This window comes from Hibiscus syriacus, unplaced genomic scaffold (assembly GCF_006381635.1).
Source record: "Hibiscus syriacus cultivar Baekdansim isolate YM2019G1 unplaced genomic scaffold, ASM638163v2 tig00112657_pilon, whole genome shotgun sequence".
NCBI classification, from domain to species: domain Eukaryota; kingdom Viridiplantae; phylum Streptophyta; class Magnoliopsida; order Malvales; family Malvaceae; genus Hibiscus; species Hibiscus syriacus.
In genome coordinates this window covers 35,917-57,109 of record NW_024063377.1, presented here as the reverse complement: position 1 = coordinate 57,109, position 21,193 = coordinate 35,917, and the positions used below count along the sequence as shown (strand labels likewise).

The 21,193-nt window shown below is 35.1% G+C and overlaps 1 protein-coding gene and 1 pseudogene across 2 annotated transcripts; both read right to left on the bottom strand.

Annotated features, from left to right (window-relative positions):
- Window positions 1-13,512, bottom strand: part of LOC120182455 — a 55,790-nt pseudogene extending 42,278 nt beyond the window's left edge.
- A 2,762-nt stretch (window positions 13,513-16,274) lies between these two features.
- Window positions 16,275-20,937, bottom strand: LOC120182460 (potassium transporter 11-like). 2 transcript variants are annotated; one of them, XM_039187434.1, is made up of 8 exons: window positions 20,713-20,937; window positions 20,214-20,436; window positions 19,708-19,953; window positions 18,662-18,712; window positions 18,277-18,537; window positions 17,993-18,160; window positions 17,622-17,876; window positions 16,275-17,371 (listed from the first exon to the last, which is right to left on the bottom strand). In XM_039187434.1, exons 1-8 carry the CDS (start codon window positions 20,842-20,844, stop codon window positions 16,329-16,331), a joined length of 2,379 nt encoding a protein of 792 aa, XP_039043365.1. In that variant the 5' UTR covers window positions 20,845-20,937; the 3' UTR covers window positions 16,275-16,328. The 2 variants fall into 2 exon arrangements, with proteins under 2 accessions (XP_039043365.1, XP_039043366.1); XM_039187435.1 differs by lacking the exons at window positions 20,214-20,436; window positions 20,713-20,937 and having other exon boundaries at window positions 18,662-18,741; window positions 19,708-20,166.
- Window positions 20,938-21,193: the final 256 nt, after the last annotated feature.

Genomic DNA, 21,193 nt, shown 5'->3' with positions numbered 1-21,193 from the left:
GAATGCAAAAAGCCAGGGCATGTCAAATATGATTGCCCACAATTGAAGAAAAAGGGTCAATCAAAGAATAAGCACAAGGCTCATGTGGCTACATGGAGCGATGAAGAAAGTTTTGATGAAGAGGAACAAGAAGTAGCTAACTTGTGCTTGATGGCATTTGGGGAAGATTCTAAGGTAACCTCTAACTCATCCGATTTTGATTATTTATCCTATGATGAGTTATTAGAGTAATATAATGGGTTGGCTTCGGATTATGAGAAATTATTTTTAAAATATAAAAAAGATGTTTCAAAATTGAAAAATGAAAACAAACTCATATCCAAAACCAACAACGATCTTGAAAGTAAAATCAAAGATTTGTAAATCAAACTAGAAGAGTTTGAAAAGAAAAATTTAGATTTGCAAAATTTACTTTCAAAGATCAATGATGATCATCAAAAGAAAATTGATGATCTTAAAACTTCTTTTGATAAAGTTGGAACAAAACATTTTGAAAAAGGTGGAAATTCAAAATCCAACTTTGTTAGAAAAAGTTTTAAAAACTACAATCATAGAGGTCCCCAAAGAACCTCTAATGGAAAAATATTTAGAAGTATGTGGGTTCCTAAAGAACTCATTACTACTAAAGATAAAAATATCCTACACAAATGGATACCTAAGGGGACTAGGATTTTGGAAACTAATGAATATGGACCCAAAAGAATTTGGGTACCAAAAATCAAAAATTAATCTATGTTTGTAGGGAAAGGAGCATTGCTACAAGGCACGGGAAACAAATTCAAATTCATGGTACCTTGATAGTGGATGCTCAAGACACATGACCGGAGACAAAATCCGGTTCATTGAGCTTATCGCCAAAAATGGAGGAGAAGTGACTTTTGGAGACAATTCAAAAGGTCACATTGAAGGTATTGGTACAATAGGTAATACCTCTTCCATACAAATTAAAAATGTTCTATATGTGAATGGATTAAAGCATAATCTATTGAGTATTAGTCAATTATGCGATAAAGGATTCAATGTCTTATTTGAAATTAATGGTTGTAAAGTCATTGACATTGCATCTAATCGGATTATGCTTGTTGGTCATAGAATAGGAAACATATACATGGTGCATTTAGATTCTTTTGATATGACTAATTTATGCCTAGTTGCTAAGGATGAACATGATAGTTGGTTATGGCATAGGAGACTAGGACATGCTAGTATGAGTGTTTTGCAACAGTTAATTCAAGGAGACCTAGTAAGAGGGTTGCCTAAGCTTAAATTTGATAATGATAAAATCTGTGATGCTTGTGCTAAAGGAAAACAAAAGCGAGTTTCTTTTAAATCCATTAATGATATATCAACTAGTAGAGTTTTACAATTGATCCATTTAGATCTTTTTGGGCCAACTAGAACTACTAGCTTGGGTGGAAAACAATATGCATTTGTCTTGGTAGATGACTATTCTAGATATACTTGGGTTCTATTTTTAAATACTAAAGATGAAGCATTAGAACAATTCATCACGTTTTCAAAAGTAATCCAAAATGAAAAAGGTAACTCTATAACTAGTGTTAGGAGTGATCATGGAACTAAATTTGAAAATCTTGGATTTACTGAATTTTGTAACTCTAACGGTATTAGCCATAATTTTTCAGCACCTAGAACCCCTCAACAAAATGGAGTTGTTGAGAGGAAAAATTGAACTTTAGAAGAAATGGCTAGAACCATGCTTTGTGAAAATAATTTGCCAAAATATTTTTGGGCGCAAGCCACAAATACCGCTTGTTATGTTGTAAATCGAGTAATGATTAGGCCAATTTTAAAGAAAACTCCATATGAAATTTTCAAAAATAAAAAGCCTAACATTAGTTATTTTCATCCTTTTGGATGTAAATGTTTTGTTTTAAACAACGGTAAAGAAAACCTTGGCAAATTTGATGCTAAAAGTGATGAAGGAATTTTTTTGGGTTATTCCTTAAATTCTAAAGCCTATCGTGTATTTAATAAAAGAGCTTTAGTTGTAGAATAGTCTATGCATGTTGTTTTCGATGATAATCCCCTTCCGAGGAAGGATTCTTGTGTGAATGATGATATAGGTGTTATGAATACAAATGATGTTAGACAATACGTTGGAGAACCATCATCAAAGGAAGAAACGAAAAATGAGGAAACTCATGATCCTCTTGAGAATCCAACCATTGAAGAAAGGGAAGTATCTTATCCAAGAGAGTACAACTATGTCAAGGATGGTGAAATTATAGGTGATCCATCAAAAGGGGTAACAACTCGATCTTCTCTTAGAAATATTTGTAATTATGTTGCATTTATCTCATGCATAGAGCCTAAGAATATTAAAGAAGCATTAAATGATGAACATTGGATTATGGCTATGCAAGAAGAGTTAAATCAATTTGAGAGAAGTAAAGTATGGACATTAGTTGAAAGGCCTAGTAAGAAATCTACTGTAGGTACTAGATGGGTATTTAGGAATAAGCTTGATGAGAGTGGTAATATAGTGAGAAACAAGGCTAGACTTGTTGCTCAATGGTATACTCAAGAAGAGGGCATAGACTATGATGAAACATACGCTCCCGTAGCTAGGATGGAAGCAATTAGAATTTTATTAGCATTTGCATGTTTCAATGAATTTAAATTATATCAAATGGATGTTAAAAGTGCATTTTTAAATGGTTTTATAAAAGAAGAAGTGTATGTGGAACAACCTCCAGGTTTTGAAGATTCAAATTTTCCGGATCATGTTTTAAAATTGACAAAAGCTCTTTATGGTTTAAAGCAAGCTCCTAGAGCTTGGTATGAAAGATTGTCAAATTTTTTAATTGAAAAAGGTTTTCCAAAAGGGAAGGTTGACACTACATTGTTTTTGAAGCATAAAGGTAAAGATTTATTACTAGTTCAAATTTATGTTGATGATATAATATTTGGTTCTACTAATGATGTTCTTTGACAAGAATTTTCTAAGCTAATGCAAAGTGAGTTTGAGATGAGCATGATGGGGGAGCTCTTATTTTTCTTGGGACTCCAAATCAAGCAAAGAAAAGATGGCATCTTCATCAATCAAGCTAAGTACGTCAAAGATATGCTCAAGAAGTTTAGACTAGAAAATGGGAAACCTCATGACACTCCAATGAGCTCTTCAACAAAGCTTGACTTAGATGAAGGAGGTAAATGTGTAGATGTTAAATTATATAGGTCAATGATTGGATCTCTACTTTCAGACGCTTGCCATTGACTTTGAAGATCGTCTCATCCTCTATATTCTCGATGTCAACAACATCGTGGGGATAAACATAATGCACTTCAAATGGACCTGACCATCGAGATTTAAGCTTCTCAGGAAAAACTTTGAGTCTGGAGTTATAAATCAATACTTGTTAGCCCACATAAAAATATCGTGGCATTAGTTTTTGGTCATGCAACTTCTTGGTTTTCTCCTTGTATATTCGAGCATTCTCATATGCTTGTGCTCTAAACTCTTCCATTTCATTAAGTTCCAATAATCTCTGCTCCCCATCTAGTTAAACATCAAAATTCAGTTGCTTAATGGCCCAGTATGCCTTATGTTCAAGTTCAACCAGGAGGTGACAAGATTTCCCATACACCAGCTTGAATGGCATAGCATTTTGGTAACCTTGAGGTTCATTGTGATTCTGCTGCCTAGCGGGTTAACTAGTACTGCGGGCTCCTTGATTTCCCCATGAGAAATTGGGATACTGACACCATCCAGCATTATAACTGTTAGAGTAAGGATTGTTATTGCCTCGATTGAAATTACCTACAAAGTTGATGGACTAGTGGTTGGTCGGGAACTCACTCTCGTGATGATTGCCTTGGCATAACAGACATGCCAAGCTAGTTGCTTTCACTTCCTTCACATCAGTAGAACGTTGTAAATTTTTCAGCATATTAGTGATAGCTGAGAGTTGATTCGGTACCGAATCCTTGGTATCTAACTCAAATGCTCCAGGTGCTTTTCTCCCACTCCCAAGCCTTGAGGAAGGAAAATGATAATCATTATTAGAAATTCTATCCAAGATAACAAATGCCTCAGTAGGTGATTTGTCCAATAATGTCCCATTTGCCGAGGCATCCAACATCATCCTCGTGGGTGCATTAACTCCATTATAGAACATAACTACTTGATTCCAATCATGAAAACCATGATTTGAATACTTTCGAAGCAAACTCTTGTAACGATCCCAAAACTCATACATGTATTCGTCGTCGCCCTGGCGAAAAGATGCTATGTCATTCCTTAGTTGGGTATTCATGTTCGGTGGGTTGTACCGTAATAAGAAACTCTTGTAAAGATCGGCCCATGATTCCATCGAACCGGATAGAACAGCACTCAACCAAGACATTGCTCAGTCATAGAATGAATATGGAAACAACTTTAATTTCAGAACATCCTCATGCACTCCTTCTTAGCGAAAATAATCACAAACTTCCAGAAAATTTAGAATATGTTTCCTGGCATCTTCAGTTGGCATACTCCCAATCTGCTCAATAGAATTCAACATGTTGAACATAACTGGTTTACGCAGCTTGAATTTTGGGTGCCACAATTCCAGGATTCAAGTCATCCAGTATCAGATTTAAATGATCATGAATAACACGAGGCCTATCAGCAGGTTCAGCATTCTGCAATGCCTCAGCATTCGAAATTATGTCATCTTGACCAATGCCTTGGTTTCCAAGTTGATACATATTTTCTGTCTTCTTTGTCTAAATATTCTTTCAATCCCAGGTTCTATTGGTTCCAATTGCTCTTCAGAATGTCTTCTAGGCATACACTAAATAAACTTAAAAAATAATATAAAAAAAATATCAATTAAACTATACACAAATAAAGATGCAAAAATAAAATGCTCAGGCAAAACTAATTAACTTCAGGCTGCCAATCCCCAGCAACGATGCCAAAAACTTGTTGTGTCTTGTGAGTACTATAAAATTATACACAAATAATGTGCAAGTATACACAATCGCTCAAGTAATAAAGTGATGAGTGAGTATCGTCTCCACAGGGATTGGTTGAAATTACAAAAGTCTAACCAAATCAAAACACTACTCTATCTAAGTATAGTTAGTGTTAATATGCACAAATGTCACAGCAATGAAAAGTAAATGTGGGTGGATATGGATTGAAGGTCTAATGGTGTAGCAAATGGAAATGCAGTGGCAAGAGCATATTTTTAATATTGAAAATGTTGTAATGTCAAGGCAATTAAAAATGGTAAAAACGTTAAATAAATTATAAGTTTGATAATCCTCACACGACAAGCTTCCATTGGAATGAATGGTAGGGATTGATTTAAGGATGCTATAACTTGTTTCTCAGGTAGATTTAATCTATCTAAACTTCACTTGCTCGACAGGGTTTGTTGAAAGTGCTCCCGCTATCTCTAGTCAAAATAACCTAACAGAATAGAATACCACGACATCTCCTCTCGGTCTCAACTATGGAAGCAAACACTATTGATAAAAACTACCCTTTTTAGTCATTGAAATCCTATCTTAGTCTCTCTCAAGTACTAAGGGATTAGGATACAATATTACTAGGCCGGTTCAAAGCTTAAGAAAATACTATAGCCCATTGCTTATGAAGAACTTGTCTTGTGTTTCTCTCGAATACTACAAGTATTTTTAGCTTGGTTTCTCTTGAACATCTAGCCTTCATCTAAGAAATTGACACTCTCATGCCTCTTACAAGCTTAGACGATAAAGCATACGTAAGCAAAGTAAGCAAATAACAAAGATAAACATAAATCTACCATTAAAATAAAGTTAAATATACATAAAATAACCCCACCAAATAAGGTTAGTTCATGGTGGGGTTCGAATCATCCATAGAACAAGCCATGAAATATTTGTTCCAACAACCCAATAATAAATAGAAAAATAGCAGCAAAGGGAAGGGAGAAGAAGCCTTCGACGCGCACCACCGGAGCTTTCCTCGACCACCACAAATATCCTTAGCTCACTAGCTCCTCTCGGACGCCTAGCTCGTCACTCCTTGGAGCTTATCAATGGAGGAACACCACTCAAGGAAGAAGAAAGGGAAACAGTGAAAAAACTAAGAAAATATTACTGCAAATCTCACTCCTCTTTCTCTCCCTTGTGAGGTGTAATATATAATAAAAATATCTAGCGGTAATGATGAGGTTGTTGTGCTCAAAATATCCATAATACCCCTAGGATCACACCTTGTGCGTGAACCTTATCCTACAAGTGGCAGTGGTTCCCCCAGCAGGCGATTACAACCATCATTCACGTGTTGTGCCAGCTATCCTTGTATAGAAATATCTTTTTGTCCTTTTCTGTTCTAGAAATGCCAAGGCATTTCAATCTGCTTCAGCATCGTGTGATTCCACGGCATTACTTCCCAATGCAACCTTTTTCTTGCTATTTCCTGTACATCACAAATAATCTGCACATTTCTCTCATATAACATCCTTAGGAGATAAAATAGCAATACCACCACAAAGGAAACTATATACAACTACATGATCCTAAAATGACTAAAATGAGATTTTAAACAAACAGTAACTTAAGTGAAAAAGGCCTTAAAAGTAGCCTTTTTAGGAAGTTATCATAAACCAATGGTCCAATCATGGTGTTTCCATTTGTTGATCCAAGAGGAAGGTTGTATTCCAAAACCCCAAGGTTAGAAGTGAGAAATGAGGAAGATTGTTTTCCATGGAAGGGGCGCATAAATTTTAACAATAATAAACTAATGGAGCCAACTAAGGTTGACCGATAGGTTGTTGTTAGATATCTCGACATGATATGGTCTAAATAGCCTTTTTCGAGATCCAATTAGATATGGAGACATGAAATGAATTAGGATAAATCCTCCTTGTGATGTGTTTCAAGAATCAAATTAGAACAGATGTTGCTCTCCTAATTAATCTCTGCTGAGTTTAGCATATTTACATCTACATTATCCAAAGATAATAGATTATCCTTTCAAAAATGAAGAACTTTATTGGATTTCTACATAAGTTTAGGCAAAAAAGCTGATTTTATCAAGGACAAAATGGGGGCAATTAGGTCATAATTCTGACTGCGGAAAGAGTTCTATAAATGAAACATTTCTTCTGAGACTTTAATGCAAATAGAGGCAAAAAAAGATACAAAGATGCAAGTTGATTAGATGGCTCTTCAGAAATGCAAACTTGAAATCATAAGTTGCTACACTGATATCTGAAGTAAACCTTGGAAAGGAATGATCTAGTGGAAGGAGATTGAGTTCGCCACATTAAAGTCAAATGAAGATTGAATCAACATTTATGCATTCATAGGCACATCATTTGCATAAAACAAAATGCATTACATTGATACATTTGATTGCATTCGCATAAATACATTTTCACATAAAGATGCATGAACAAATTACCTTACAATGATAAGGTAGAATTCAAACCTCAAATGCATGAATCATGTTAGGAGAGGCAAACATTTGAAGAATAGATGGACGTAATCCACAAAAGAAGCATTATTTTGGGACATATTACCCAACCATCAAGTTATTTTGAAAATAAGAAATCGATTTCCAAAGTTTCTCATTTATTCCTTTTTGAAAAATAAAATTTTTGAAAAGTAAGAAAGCGATTTTCAAAATTTCTTACCCAGTAAATTATTTCCCAAATTTGTAAATCCTTCTGATCATCTGTCAGTCTTTCGAGCGTGATACTTAAATCCTTATGGTCATTTGTCAGTCTTTTGAGCAAGATGATAAGTCCTTAGGGCCATCCGTCAGACCATTGGGTAGGATTTTTACACGTGATTTTCATATGAAAATGAGAAAGCGATTTTCAAAGTTTCTCATTTAATGTTCAATAAAATGAAATTCTTGAAAAGTAAGAAAGTGATTTCCAAAGTGTCTTACCTAGTAAATTATTTCCCAAATTTGTAAACCCTTCGGATCATCTGTCAGTCTTTCGAGCATGATGCTTAAATCCTTAGGGTCATCTGTCAGTCTTTTGAATAAGATGATAAGTCATTAGGGCCATCCTTCAGACAATTGGGTAGGATGTTTACACGTGATTTTCATATGAAAATGAGAAAGTGATTTTCAAAGTTTCTCATTTAATGTTCAAGAAAATGAAATTATTGAAAAGTAAGAAAGCGATTTCCAAAGTTTCTTACCAGTAAATTATTTCCCAAATTTGTAAATTCTTTGGGTCATATGTCAGTCTTTCGAGCATGATGCTTAAATCCTTAGGGTCATCTGTTAGTCTTTTGAGCAAGATAATAAGTCCTTAGGGCCATCCGTCAGACCTTTGGGTAGGATGTTTACAAATGATTTTCACATGAAAATGAGAAAGCGATTTTCAAAGTTCCTCATTTAATGTTCAAGAAAATGAAATTCTTGAAAAGTAAGAAAGTGATTTCCAAAGTTTCTTACCTAGTAAATTATTTCCCAAATTTGTAAATCCTTGGGGTCATCCGTCAGTCTTTTGAGCATGGTGCTTAAATCCTTAGGGTCATCTGTCAGTCTTTTGAGCAAGATGATAAGTCCTTAGGGCCATCTTTCAGACCTTTGGGTATGATGTTTACACATGATTTTCACATGAAAATGAGAAAGTGATTTTCAAAGTTTATCATTTAATGTTCAAGAAAATGAAATTCTTGAAAAGTAAGAAATCAATTTCCAAAGTTTCTTACCCAGTAAATTATTTCTCAAATTTGTAAATCTTTAGGGTCATCTGTCAGTCTTTCGAGCATGATGCTTAAATCCTTAGGGTCATCTGTCAGTCTTTTAAGTAAGATGATAAGTCCTTATGGTCATCCATAAGACGAGACGCAGGATGTTTACTTTTTATTGACTTCCTAGTAAATAGAAGTCAATTTTTGATTTCTTAGTAAAGAAAAGTCAACTGGATGAAAATTCATTGTCTTTTTATCTTTGCTCTATTCTTGTTAACACAAAAATGAGCAAAAAGGGGCAGGTGTCGACATTAATTTTCTTCCGAGTTTACGTATTATTATTATTATTATTATTATTATTATTATTATTATTATTATTATTATTATTATTATTACAAAACCCAGAGGCCCATTTACAAGAACCTTGAGGTCCAAACCCAAAGATAAAATAGAGGTCTAGACCCGAGAAGTCCAACAGATCCAATCCGAGTAAGGCCAGAACCTGCGCCATCCCCAGATGACCCAACAAGCCTGTTTCTGCTAGGGTTTCCACACATCTCACTCCAGCCGCTAACTCTCATAATCGTTGGATCTAGAGAGATCCAACGGTCCAGATTCATCCAACAGAAACCTTAGGGTTTTATTACAACCCTAGGGGCTATTCCAGTTGCCGCCATAGCTTGATGATGAACTCGCCGTCGCCGCCTCCAAGTGCTCCACTCCGATGCTGCCACGACACCATCGCCTCACCAGAAGAATCCAGAAGAAAAATGATAGTCACACACTTCATCAACCCTAAGTGAGTCACCACCATAGCTCTGGTGACTCACCGAAGCTTCATCATTACGAATGGCTCTTCGAGACCTATAAAAGGTCACTGATCCTGCAAGAGAAAAACACAGACAGACAGAGATAGCGAGAGAGAAACATAGACGAAAGGATAGCTACAATCAACAAATATTCGCAATCACAAAGAATGAGAGCAACCAAGAGAATATAAACGACGAAACACAGCAAGCAAATAGAGAAGAACCGAAGGCAATTTACCCTCGTCGAAGCCTCCATTCGTCGTCAGAAAGTCAGATTTCGTAGGTATTTTCTCAGATCTACAGAGTTTGGAAAGGTTTTAGTCTAAGAGATGTTCATATTTGGGTTTAGGGTATTTCGATCTACAGTTTAGGTGCATTTTTTCTAATTTCGGCCACCGTTCACGGTGGCCGGCCAATGATCGATTTCCCTCCGGTGAGAGAAATCTAGAGAGAAAGGAGAGCTTTTCGCTCTAAGAGAAGAGAAGCAAAAGAGAGAAAATGAGAAATTTTGTCCTTTTAAGCTGGCCTGATGGGTATAAATACCCTCCTCGAACGACATCGTTTTAGGGAGGGGCCTATGCATAATTTTGGGAATAGAAAAATCTCATATGTGGTCCTTGTAATTTGTAAGCCTTTCAATTCAGTCACTGAAATTGAGTTTCTATACATTTCAATTTGGTTTTCGCATTTTATTTTATTATATTTAGTCACTGTCTGTATATTATATATTTTTGGGTAATAACATATTTAATCCTTATGTTTTAATATTTTTTTATTTTGATCCCGAATAATAATTAGGAGAAATTACACTGTGAGTATCTAGATTTCATGATATTTTGAATTATGAGCCTCTAATTTTGATATTTTATAATTTAATCATTAAATGTATTATATGTATTTGGGTTATATTATTTTATACAATGAATCATAAAAATATTTAATTAACTTATTAGGAATTTATTTTAAATGATTATTGGCACAAAATAATATCTCTGATGTTTTTATGGATTAAAAATTAAATTAAATCCAAATTTATAAATTTTACTGCAGAGACAAATAAGTAATAAACAAGGTACTAATTTTGGGCGTTGTGGGGTGCTAATCCTTCCTCACACGTAACCAACACTTTTTGTGGTAAGCATATCCTTTTTTTGTTGTTTTAATATTATTTTTATAAATTTTATTAAAATAACATAGCATTTTTTGTGACCAATCACACCTCGATAAATGATTGGTGGCGACTCTTCAAATTGTGTTTTATCTTATGCAAGAAGAAAAACACTTACTTTTTCGATACGAGTTTTAAAAATAACGACACTTGTTTTCGTCGGGTAAATACCGTCTCTACAAAACTCTTCCGTTTTTTCAAACCTCTAAACTTTTTAAAATTTTAAGTTGGTATCCCAATCTCTATCACCAATCTTCACCACTGGTTGTGGCATTCAAAAATGGCTCCCGAACATTTTCATACATACGCCTACGCAATAAGCATGTTAAATCCCTCAGGAGAGGATTCAATGTTGCTCAAAGCCCTATCAGTGTTTCGCATCATTTCACGAATGGGTTCAGGATTCCTAGCAGGCAGCTCCAAAGTCTGCCGCAGAATGCTAGGATCATTAAGTATATGCCCAAGCTCTGGATTCTGGTCAATAATCTCACACATTTGAGGATTGTTCGTAATCAAAGCGCGCATCAACTCTGGGTTATTCACCAAGCTTTGAATAGTGAGTGTATTCATTATTTCCCTCATCATGTTAGGATTTTGTGTTAGTTGTTGCTGCACTTGTACAAATTCAGGAAGATCGGATCCAGACAAACCAAAACTACCTCCATTACCAAGTCCAGGGAATAATGATGGTCCCATATCAGGACCCTCATTAGAACCAACACCATGTGTGACTCCTGATTAGTATTAGGAGTTCCAACATTTGTGGTAGTTGCAGGAGGAGTTTATGAAGATGGGGAAACATAAAGAACCATATGAACAGTATGATCAGCTTGCAAACCTTCAGTAAGGGTAAAGAAGGTGAAATGGTCAGGTGATCATTAAGTATTCATTTTTAACGCACATATTAGATAGTTACTTTAACCCTCCCCTGAAATATATTTATCTTCAAAAGTAAGCACTTCATACACAACATTTATAACTGCAGGTCTTAAGGAATCATGACATAGTTTACTAGGCTACTGAAAAACGTCACATTATCAATTTTTCAAACCAAGTTGTTTAAAGATGGAGCAAAAACACAAACCATATGAACAATATGATCAAATTGCAAACCGTAGATGGTGGTCATTCGGTCCTAAATTTTATGGGTCTTGTTCATCTCAACCCCTGGGTCCGAATCTGGTGGTTGTTTCACAAAACAAATGTTCCAAAATCCATGAATCTTGATTGAAATGTTTCGGCTTCCTCACTTTCGATCTCCAATTCATGGACTTCAGAGCAAGTTCCGGCAAAATAGAGGGCGGATTCGGACTCAGGGTGTCGAGATGAACAAGACCCATGAAATTTGGAACCGAACAACCACCTTCTGTTTTTATTTTATATTTTCAATTATTTTATATTAAATAATAATAAGTAGATGTCACATCATACATAAATAATAATAAAATAATTCAATGATCAAAACATGAGCAATTCGAAAATTCAGTTAGTAAATTTGAAAAATTAAAAATACGGTAAGTAAAATATGAGAGAGAGTACAGTTAAGTGAAAAATGATGTAATTTACTCCAAGTAAATATTACATACACAACGTCTGAAAATATAGGTCCTAAGGTATCAGGATATTGATTACTGGGCAACTGAAAAATATGACATCATATCATTGGGTTTTTCAAAATAAGTTGTTTAAACCAATGAAAGCAACCAGATACCTTGTTCAAAGTTCAGACTGCCACTCATAAAAATGTTTTATATAAAAGAGAAGAAAATATGTGAGTGTCACTGTACTGAACCACCGTTATAGATTAACCATTAAGACAATGGTGGACAGATAAAAGGAGTTGGGGAGCAAGCACCAAGTACATGCCAGATAAATTCTTAGCTAAATAAACAAAGGTTTAGCAGGCACATGCAAGCAACAATCTTCATCAGCCATTAAAGGAAACCCTCGATTCAAATTATTAATCGTTTTCCAAGCTCCAGCAGAAAGCAATTAAATTATCCATAATTCCAGCCCGGTCCGTTAAGTTTGGGTACACGTAAAACTCCGGTACTTTCACTTTTTAATACCCGAAATTTTGATACCCAAAAATTTGGCCCGTGCCCCGGTTCATTAAGTTTGGGTACCCATAAAACCCGGGTATCCTTATTTTTGGGTCATGGATAACCGTTTCATATTTTTTTTCTTTAAATTATATTATTTTTAAAAGAAATACAAAAATTCTAAAATTTAAAGGTTTGTAATACTAAACTACTCATAAATTTAAAATTTAAAATTATATAATTAAAAGATAAAACTTATTAAAAAATACAATTAAATTTAAAATATTTTGAAGTTAAAAGAAATAATTTAGATTGTTACAATGAAATAATTTAAAAAAATTAATAATTTAGAATGTTATAGTGAAATGGTTTAAGAAATTAAGAATTTAAAATATTAGGGCAAAATAATTTGAGAATTATGAATAAAAAATCTAATATAAAATATATAAGAAACCGGGTACCGGGTCGGCGGGTACTCGGTTAAAAGATATTTTGTAACCCGGCCCCTATCCAAAAACCCGAGGAAAATAAAGGGTCGGGTACTCAATCCAAAAAATCGGATGTTTTATTATAAATATCCGGTATATTTTAATCGGGTCGACAGATCAACGTGTCAGATAATTCATATCGAATATTTTTTAACACCCTTAAATCCAGTTGGGATATTGCAATTCTGAGCCAACCAAACTTTGAAAGACCCAACCGTCGAATTGAGCTTGGTCCTAACGGTAAATTTGGTTCCATTAGAGCAGCGGATATTAGCCATCACTCTCTTTTCTTCTCCTTCTCCTCCATTGCTATCGAGTCCTGACTCAGTCGAATCGTCATCCCCACTCATACCGTGCTACTCTCAGATCGATCACAAGCCCTAACCCTAGCAAAATAGATACTTAAAAAAAATTAATTACCTTTCCCTTAACTTTTTCTATAATGAGTTGGTAATTTGTTTTTCATTTAGGGAGTCAAAGTATTTCTTTTAAAATAAAATGAAAAATTAAAGAAGTTGAGTAAATGTTATAAGGAATTGTAAAAAAGGGAAAGAAAATGGATATTTGGATTTAGAGAAGAATGTATCATAACACAACTCCTGCCTTGGCAAATTTTCTTTTATAATGATGTGAAAAAAAACCTTCAAGATAACATACATTTAAAATTATTTACTACGATAGGGTCATTGCTACAGTAAAGGAGGAGTCACATTACACTCCATGCGTCAACGTCGAAATCGCACTGCACTTCATGCATCTTTGTTGGAGACGCGTTGCACTCAAGCATCCCATTGTAAATCAATTTATATATTTGCATTGTTGATGCTTGGCCGAGAATATGATTTTCCTCACTTTTTATTAGTTTGATGGCCATGAGTTTGATGCATGGAGACGCACCAACTACAATGCGACTTACCCTAAGTCGTCCGGATTACATGACATCTTCAATAGTCACGGTAGTAATCGTCCTATCTCAGGAATTAATTTGTCCAATGCATTATTCAAGCCATCTTTTCTCAGCGCATTATCCAAAAAATTTTGTCGCCTGCTTTCGTCAGACAAACAAATCCGGATATTCTTTCTTTCCTTTTTCTTCCTTTGAAATGAAAGGAATTATCGTAGAATCAATAGTGTTCTTCTGCCACGTACCCTTTAAAATGTTATTATTTTAAATAAAATAATCTCCTTAATAATAATATTATGACATAACGATATCAGATTGATTTAAGTGATAAATAATTTGATATTGTTTAAGTATGTTTGAGTTCGAGTTTTTGTGTATGCAAAAAATCTCTGTTGCAGGGAGACTCAAACTAGATGTGTGATCCTGGTCGGTCCGGATTAATCAAGAAGAAACGTTAAAAAAAAAATCGAAAGTTGCATAACTGAACTGAATCTAAGATCTTTTTAACTCAGTCGACATCATCTTTTTTCTTTTAGATGTGTAGGTTCTATTGTTTCTTATATTTTACACATAATGATACTCATGTTCCATAAATGAAAATTTTCTTATATTTTCCTTGTCATTCACACTCTCAAACTTGCTTCGACTTTAACTAACTCATAATTGTTACGTCACATGATATAAATCCGATATCAACTATTAAATTAATGGGCTTTCTGGTATGTACTATTTTCTTCTTCACGATAACTTAAACAGATAAAATGTTTTATTTTGTATTGACTTTGATACTCTGGTGTCGATGAAAACATTTTACCATGAATAAACTATACATTATTATTAATATATTATTGTTGTGAATGTCCACAATAATACTTAACTAATGACATCTAATAATAATATTATCATCTCTTAACTTTATTATAATTTAATTCATTTATAAACACAATAAAAGAAATTAAAATAATAGTGAAAATGGTTTCATTTAATAAACGATGTGGAAACAAGTACGTGATTACAATCGTCTCATGATTAATCTTTGATCAAAGTCTAACAATCTTCAACCGACATTAAGACCAATCACTCTTATATCTTATACTAACTAACTTAATGTGATGATCATACTTCTCATGTGTCAGAGGCTAGGTTAGTGGATCAACCATATTGTCATCTATAGGTACTCTGTATATTTCTATATCTCCTCGATCAACAATTTCTCAAATGAGATTAAAATGCCTAAGTTTAGATATTGATGAGATCTAGGTTCTTTCATTTATGTTATAGCTCTATTATTGTCACAACAAAAGTTTATAGCATTCGATATCCTAGGTATGATTTCTAGTTCATATATGAACTTTTTAATCTAAATAGTATCTTTTATAGCTTCACTTGCTGCAATATACTCAACTTCAGTTGTACAATCAATTATTTTATCTTGTTTTAAATTTTTTTTCATCTTACAACACCTCCATTAAGACATAAATAACACAATCTTAATTGCGATGGTGAACCATCCTTATTGGTTTGGAAACTAGCATCAATGTAATATTTTACACTTATTTATTCCTCACTTCCATATACAAGAGTATGACAAATTTGCTCCGTTGGGGCTTTGAAAAAATAAGAATGGTTGATATAGGGTAGAGGAAAAATTATTTCTTGAAGTGAGGTGAAAGCTACAGTGAACATCGGAAGACGTCCGGAGCACATAGTATCTTCCAGAAGACCTCTGACGCACATGGTGTTTCTAGACTCTTCACCTTCGTCGTTGCCTTGAACTTGATTGTTCAGCAGAGAGGGAGCCAGAGAAAGGCTATAGCAGTGAAGGAGAAAAGAGGGAGAATAGAGGGAGGGAGGCTAACCATGATAGTTCGGCCTAAGCTTGAAGACGCCATGTACTCTGGCTGTCTTCCCAAAGACGCCAGCTATTCCCGACGTCTTCTGGCGACATTGTTCAACACAACTTATTTGAGAAAAAAAATTCTCCTCCCTTATATCAGCCATTCTTTTTTTCAAAGCCCCATCGGAGCATTTTTGCTATAAGAATATATTCTTAACTTTTTCAAATACTTAAATATAATTTTAACTACGATCAATGATCTTTATTGAGATCTATTTGATACCGGCTCGTCATGCTTAAAGCATATGATACATCTTGACATGTACAACTGGGTAATGCATCAATGGCATTGGGAAATCTACTTGGAAAAATTAAAATGTAATTTACTGGTTTTTATTGATGAAATTAGCAAAAATCCCTTGAACTTACACATAAAAAACCTGTCCAACATTCAACAGACTCTCATGAGGAACATTAAAAATCACACTATGTTCCCTACATATCTTCCTAAGAAATGCATATATATAGTCGATTGCTATTTTCTTGTAAAATCTTGAATCTCTTCTTGCCCTCACCACAGTGTTTCCCATTATGTGTACCACCCCAGCGTCCCTACAGCTATTCAAAAATTCTAACTCATCCGTCTCCGTCTGGCTGCTTACTTGCCCCGACGATCTTACTGTCAAACTTGCATGCATCGAAGATCTCGCAGGCATAATTGAATCCACTGATGAAACTGTGGTATCGACAAACGAGCAAGTTGTGTGTCCAGTGTTGTTCAACAGGCCGTCCCTGGACTGCTCAGTTTGCTGGCCATACAAGCTATATTCATCCGAATCTGAACACCCTTCCATCATTGACTCAAGCCGCACAAATAAGAAGAGGCTGTCAAATAGCTTTCTCTCGAAATCATCATCTTTCTTATGAAGATCTTTGTAGCCATACCTAGCAACACAACGGAACATGTGGAAATTCTTCGGCCCGATGCGTTTTACAAGGAACCTTTCTTCTTCCGGAACGGTGTAGACGGGAAGGTATTTCACACAGACGAAAACCACCACCGAATGGATAGCGGGTAGGTTAGTGATGAAGTGGGAAAATATGTGAGGCACACCACTTGCTAGCTCTGTGTAGACTAACCCAATTCCGGGAACTCGAACTAAGCCTAAACTAGGGCCAAGCCCAAGAATCCATGCCATCGAGACCTTACTATGCATCTCGAACTCATATCGCCTCAGTGTACCAAAATGCCAAACATACATGATGAGCAAAAAGGCTGCTGCAATAACAAGAGGAACCCACCCGCCTTGATCAACCTTGAAGAGTACAGCAGAAAAGTATGTGCACTCCACAACCAAGGACAAGCCAGTGAAGAGGAGGACAAGAATCCAATGACATCGCCAAACCAAAAGCATGATTAAAGTCATAAGCAACGTCGTTACCAACATGACTATCACCACAGCGGTCCCTGCATCAACATAAATTATGATACAATTAAGTGTAATGAGTTACACAAGTTAAAAGGCAATACATTACAGAAACCCCCCCGATGATGGTGAACACTTGGCCTCTCGGCAAACACATGAAAATTTTGTACACAAAATCTTGTATGAATTTAGACATATTTCGATACGTGATTTTTCCTACCAGACAAATTTTCAACAGAACAGAAGATGCATTAAGAACTCTGATAAAAGTAGGACGGAATAATCACTTACCATAAGCATTTCCAATTTGGCTTTGGTTCTTGAATCCAGCAGTAACGGCAATGCAAAGAATCATAAGGATCCAATTAATATCCGGAACATATATCTGACCAAGGAACTTCTTCGACGTATGTACAACCTTCACTCGTGGAAAACAACCAAGTGCAAGGGCTTGTTTGATAATTGAAAAGGTTGCCGTTATGGTAGCTTGACTTGCAACTATAGCAGCAGCAGTAGCAATAACAAAAACAGGCCAATATATGCTATCTGCATTATAAACAAGTAATTAGAATCAGCAAATATATACTTACCACAGTAAAGGGACAACTATGTGCTATATCAGACAGGATTATAATGACCATAAAATAGATATAAGAACAAACCCGGGATAGAGCGATAAAATGCATCAACCACATGGTCCCTGTTACTCATAAGGTAGGCAGCTTGTCCAGAATATGCTAGGAGAAGGCAAGGAAATACAACTGCAGTAAAAGCAAGTTGCACAGCTGAAACTGGAAAATGGGATAGATCTGCAAAAAGTGCCTCCGTACCTGTAACGATTCATTAGCATCAGAATCATTTCACCAGTTTCAGTGCAAGTTTATGAACTTAAAATTGATAACTTAAGGAAAATATTTGCGATATAAACATATGATAGTAAGTTTACCTGTGATACTAAGCATAATACCCCCAAGAGAGGTCCATCCATCTTTCCCTCCTCTCTTAAAATACCGGTAGATGTATATAGGTGAAAATGCTTTCAAAACACTGCTGTCGTACTTCCAAATATTAAATATGCCAATGCCTCCGATTACCAGAAACCAAATAAGAACAACTGGGGCGAAGAGCCAGCTAACTTTATCTGTACCATAGTGTTGCATGCTAAATAAACCGACTAATATTACAACGGCCACAATCACAACAACACCTGCATAATGGAAAAGAAAATAAGTACTGGTCTTATAAAAGGGTGGCTAAATATTTTCAAATGAGTTCAAACAAAGGATGCAAAGAAAGAATAAAGTTTAAGGAAGAGAAACAGAAAGAAGTACCATTGCTCATGTGTGGATGGTTTACTTTGATGCCCCCTGCGGCTGAAAGAACTGCCAAAGATAGCAGGCAAAGTAGTGTGCTGACGTTAGCATATTGACAATATATTATATAGAATTTCCATGGAGTAAAATTGGTCAAGATATTATACTGGTAGAAACAATGGTGATAAATGAAAAAAAAGAAGATAATTAGTGACATCTAGAATATATCCCTTATCTTAGCTTTAGCAGGTGTGGTAGCATCACTAAGTCAGTCTTCCAAGTGTTCGCATTTCGCAATAAGTATAGAAGCAAATGTTTCAAAATTGGATGGAAAAAAACAGCATTTTTCAGGAATCATGAAGGGGAAGAGCAAGGTGTGCCAAATTTCAAGTTTCTTTATGAACAACTTACTCGTGTCAAAATGTATAGAGTATTTGAATTCTTGTTACCATTTTGTAATTTGCATTTAAGAACAAGCCTTTATTAGAATATGAGTTACCCTTGGATTTAAATAAACAGTGTTCAATGAGAATAGCAGGTAAGACAATCCATGTCATTTTCTTTTCATTTCTTTTCCCGGATCATATAATCCATGTCACTTTCACTCAACCAGATGGTCATATGTAAAATCCCAAAAGGCAAACCACACACCTATCCCATGCATCATTTTTTTTTTAATATCAAACATAATGGAGACTTCGACAGACCGAAATTTTGAAATATATTTGTTCCATCTATTCTCCAAGTGGTTCCACTAAATAAGTGGAAAATCAAGAGGATAAGAAAATTTTCCACTAATGAACATGATCGGAAAAGCATAACTTAGTTTCAGAGTTATAGTAAGACATCTATGCTATCAATTAAGAACAATTTGACAAGTAAAAAAAATACAGGGATTAAATTTATCTGATAAAATCAGGTCAATGCATGTAGATGTATATTTCATTTATTTGTTTCAAATAAAATGAGCATGAAACAGAAAGAAGCGAACAAGAATGATAAGGCATCTTGATCCTTTTATCCGGTCACCGGAGGTCAAGGATGACAGAGTATAAGCAAAATACCTGATATTGCCGGAGTGAGTATTCCATCCCCAATGACCATACATGTACCAACCAGGACAAGAATAAGAAGCGCGTTCTTCCTGGACACATATCTCTCTAGCCATCTCTTTGTTTTAGCAGCAAATGATTGTTCATGAAATGTAGAACGACTATAAGTTGTAAGCTCCTCATCAGTCCTGTGTTGGTTAGGAATTGTTTTAATGTTTGCATGTCTGCAGAGCAATGAATATAGAGCAAATGTTCCACCTGCATGACAAAAAGATCTGTGATTCTAAAGGCGGTGTCTCATGAGCATCGGAAAGAGAAGGATTCATTATCAACAATTAAAATATAAGTCGGTGAAATTAGTGTTAGTATTAATGAAGTGGACTAGGATAATGAAAGAACTAATTGTTCAAGCCTATGGTTCTGCGTGCTGTGATGCATTAAGAAGCATTTTGTTTGTCGAAATCATGTCTCAGATTAAATTAGAACATGCATATCGTCATTCACCAATATCAGCTCACCTTGACCATTGTCATTTGCTTTACACACAAACACATACTTGAGGAGCGGTATAAGAGTAAGGGAGTATATTATCAATGAAAGAGCTCCAACAACATCCTCCGGATCTTCAATTTTACCAGGAAATGTATTGTAGAAAACATATAGGGGAGAAGTGCCCAAGTCACCATAAACCACTCCAAGACTTTGGAATGCGAGCCGAAAAAGCAATAATGCGGAGGATTTCTATAGGGAATTGAAACCATATCAGAAACTACAACCAATCCAAATAACAAAAGAACTACAATATCATCAAAACCGAAAGCAAGTCGAGTTTTATTCACGCTATCTTGCATTTATCTCATTTCAGACAATCACTTAAAATGCATAGAAGACTGAAAGTAAATTCCGGCTTTAAATTGGTTCCTCTAATTTGGTAGATTAACATGAACCAAGAACTACTTTATTTCGATTAATGCAATTGAAACCTTGTACCGAGAAATCCAAACAGTTGAAACATACCTTCTCCTTGTACATGTTTCTAAGCCTCCCAGCCTCCTCATCCATTGGCTGATCAAGCTTCTGATTCAAATCCCACATGCTACCCTTATTGTCATTATCTTCATCAATCTCAACTCTTGAAGCCATTTCCATACTGAATCGATATTATTTATAATCAAGCTATCACTAAGTACCTAAAACTTGCTCCCTATTCCACGAAACTCAATTTCGAATTCCCAAACTGCACAAAATTTATTTTGCAGGAAATGAACCCAATTGATAAAATCTAATCTTTACTTGGAATCCATACAAAAGTTGACTGAGAAGAAGTAGAAGCCGCCAGCATAACCTGAAGATGAATTGAAACCAGAAGTATTAACCATGATATATAAACAGAGGACAAAAACCAAAAATTCAATATCTAAACAAAATTGTTAATCGGATCTAAAGAAAACTGAAAAAGAACCAAAAACTATAACTTGAAATCTCAGTGAAGTGGCTG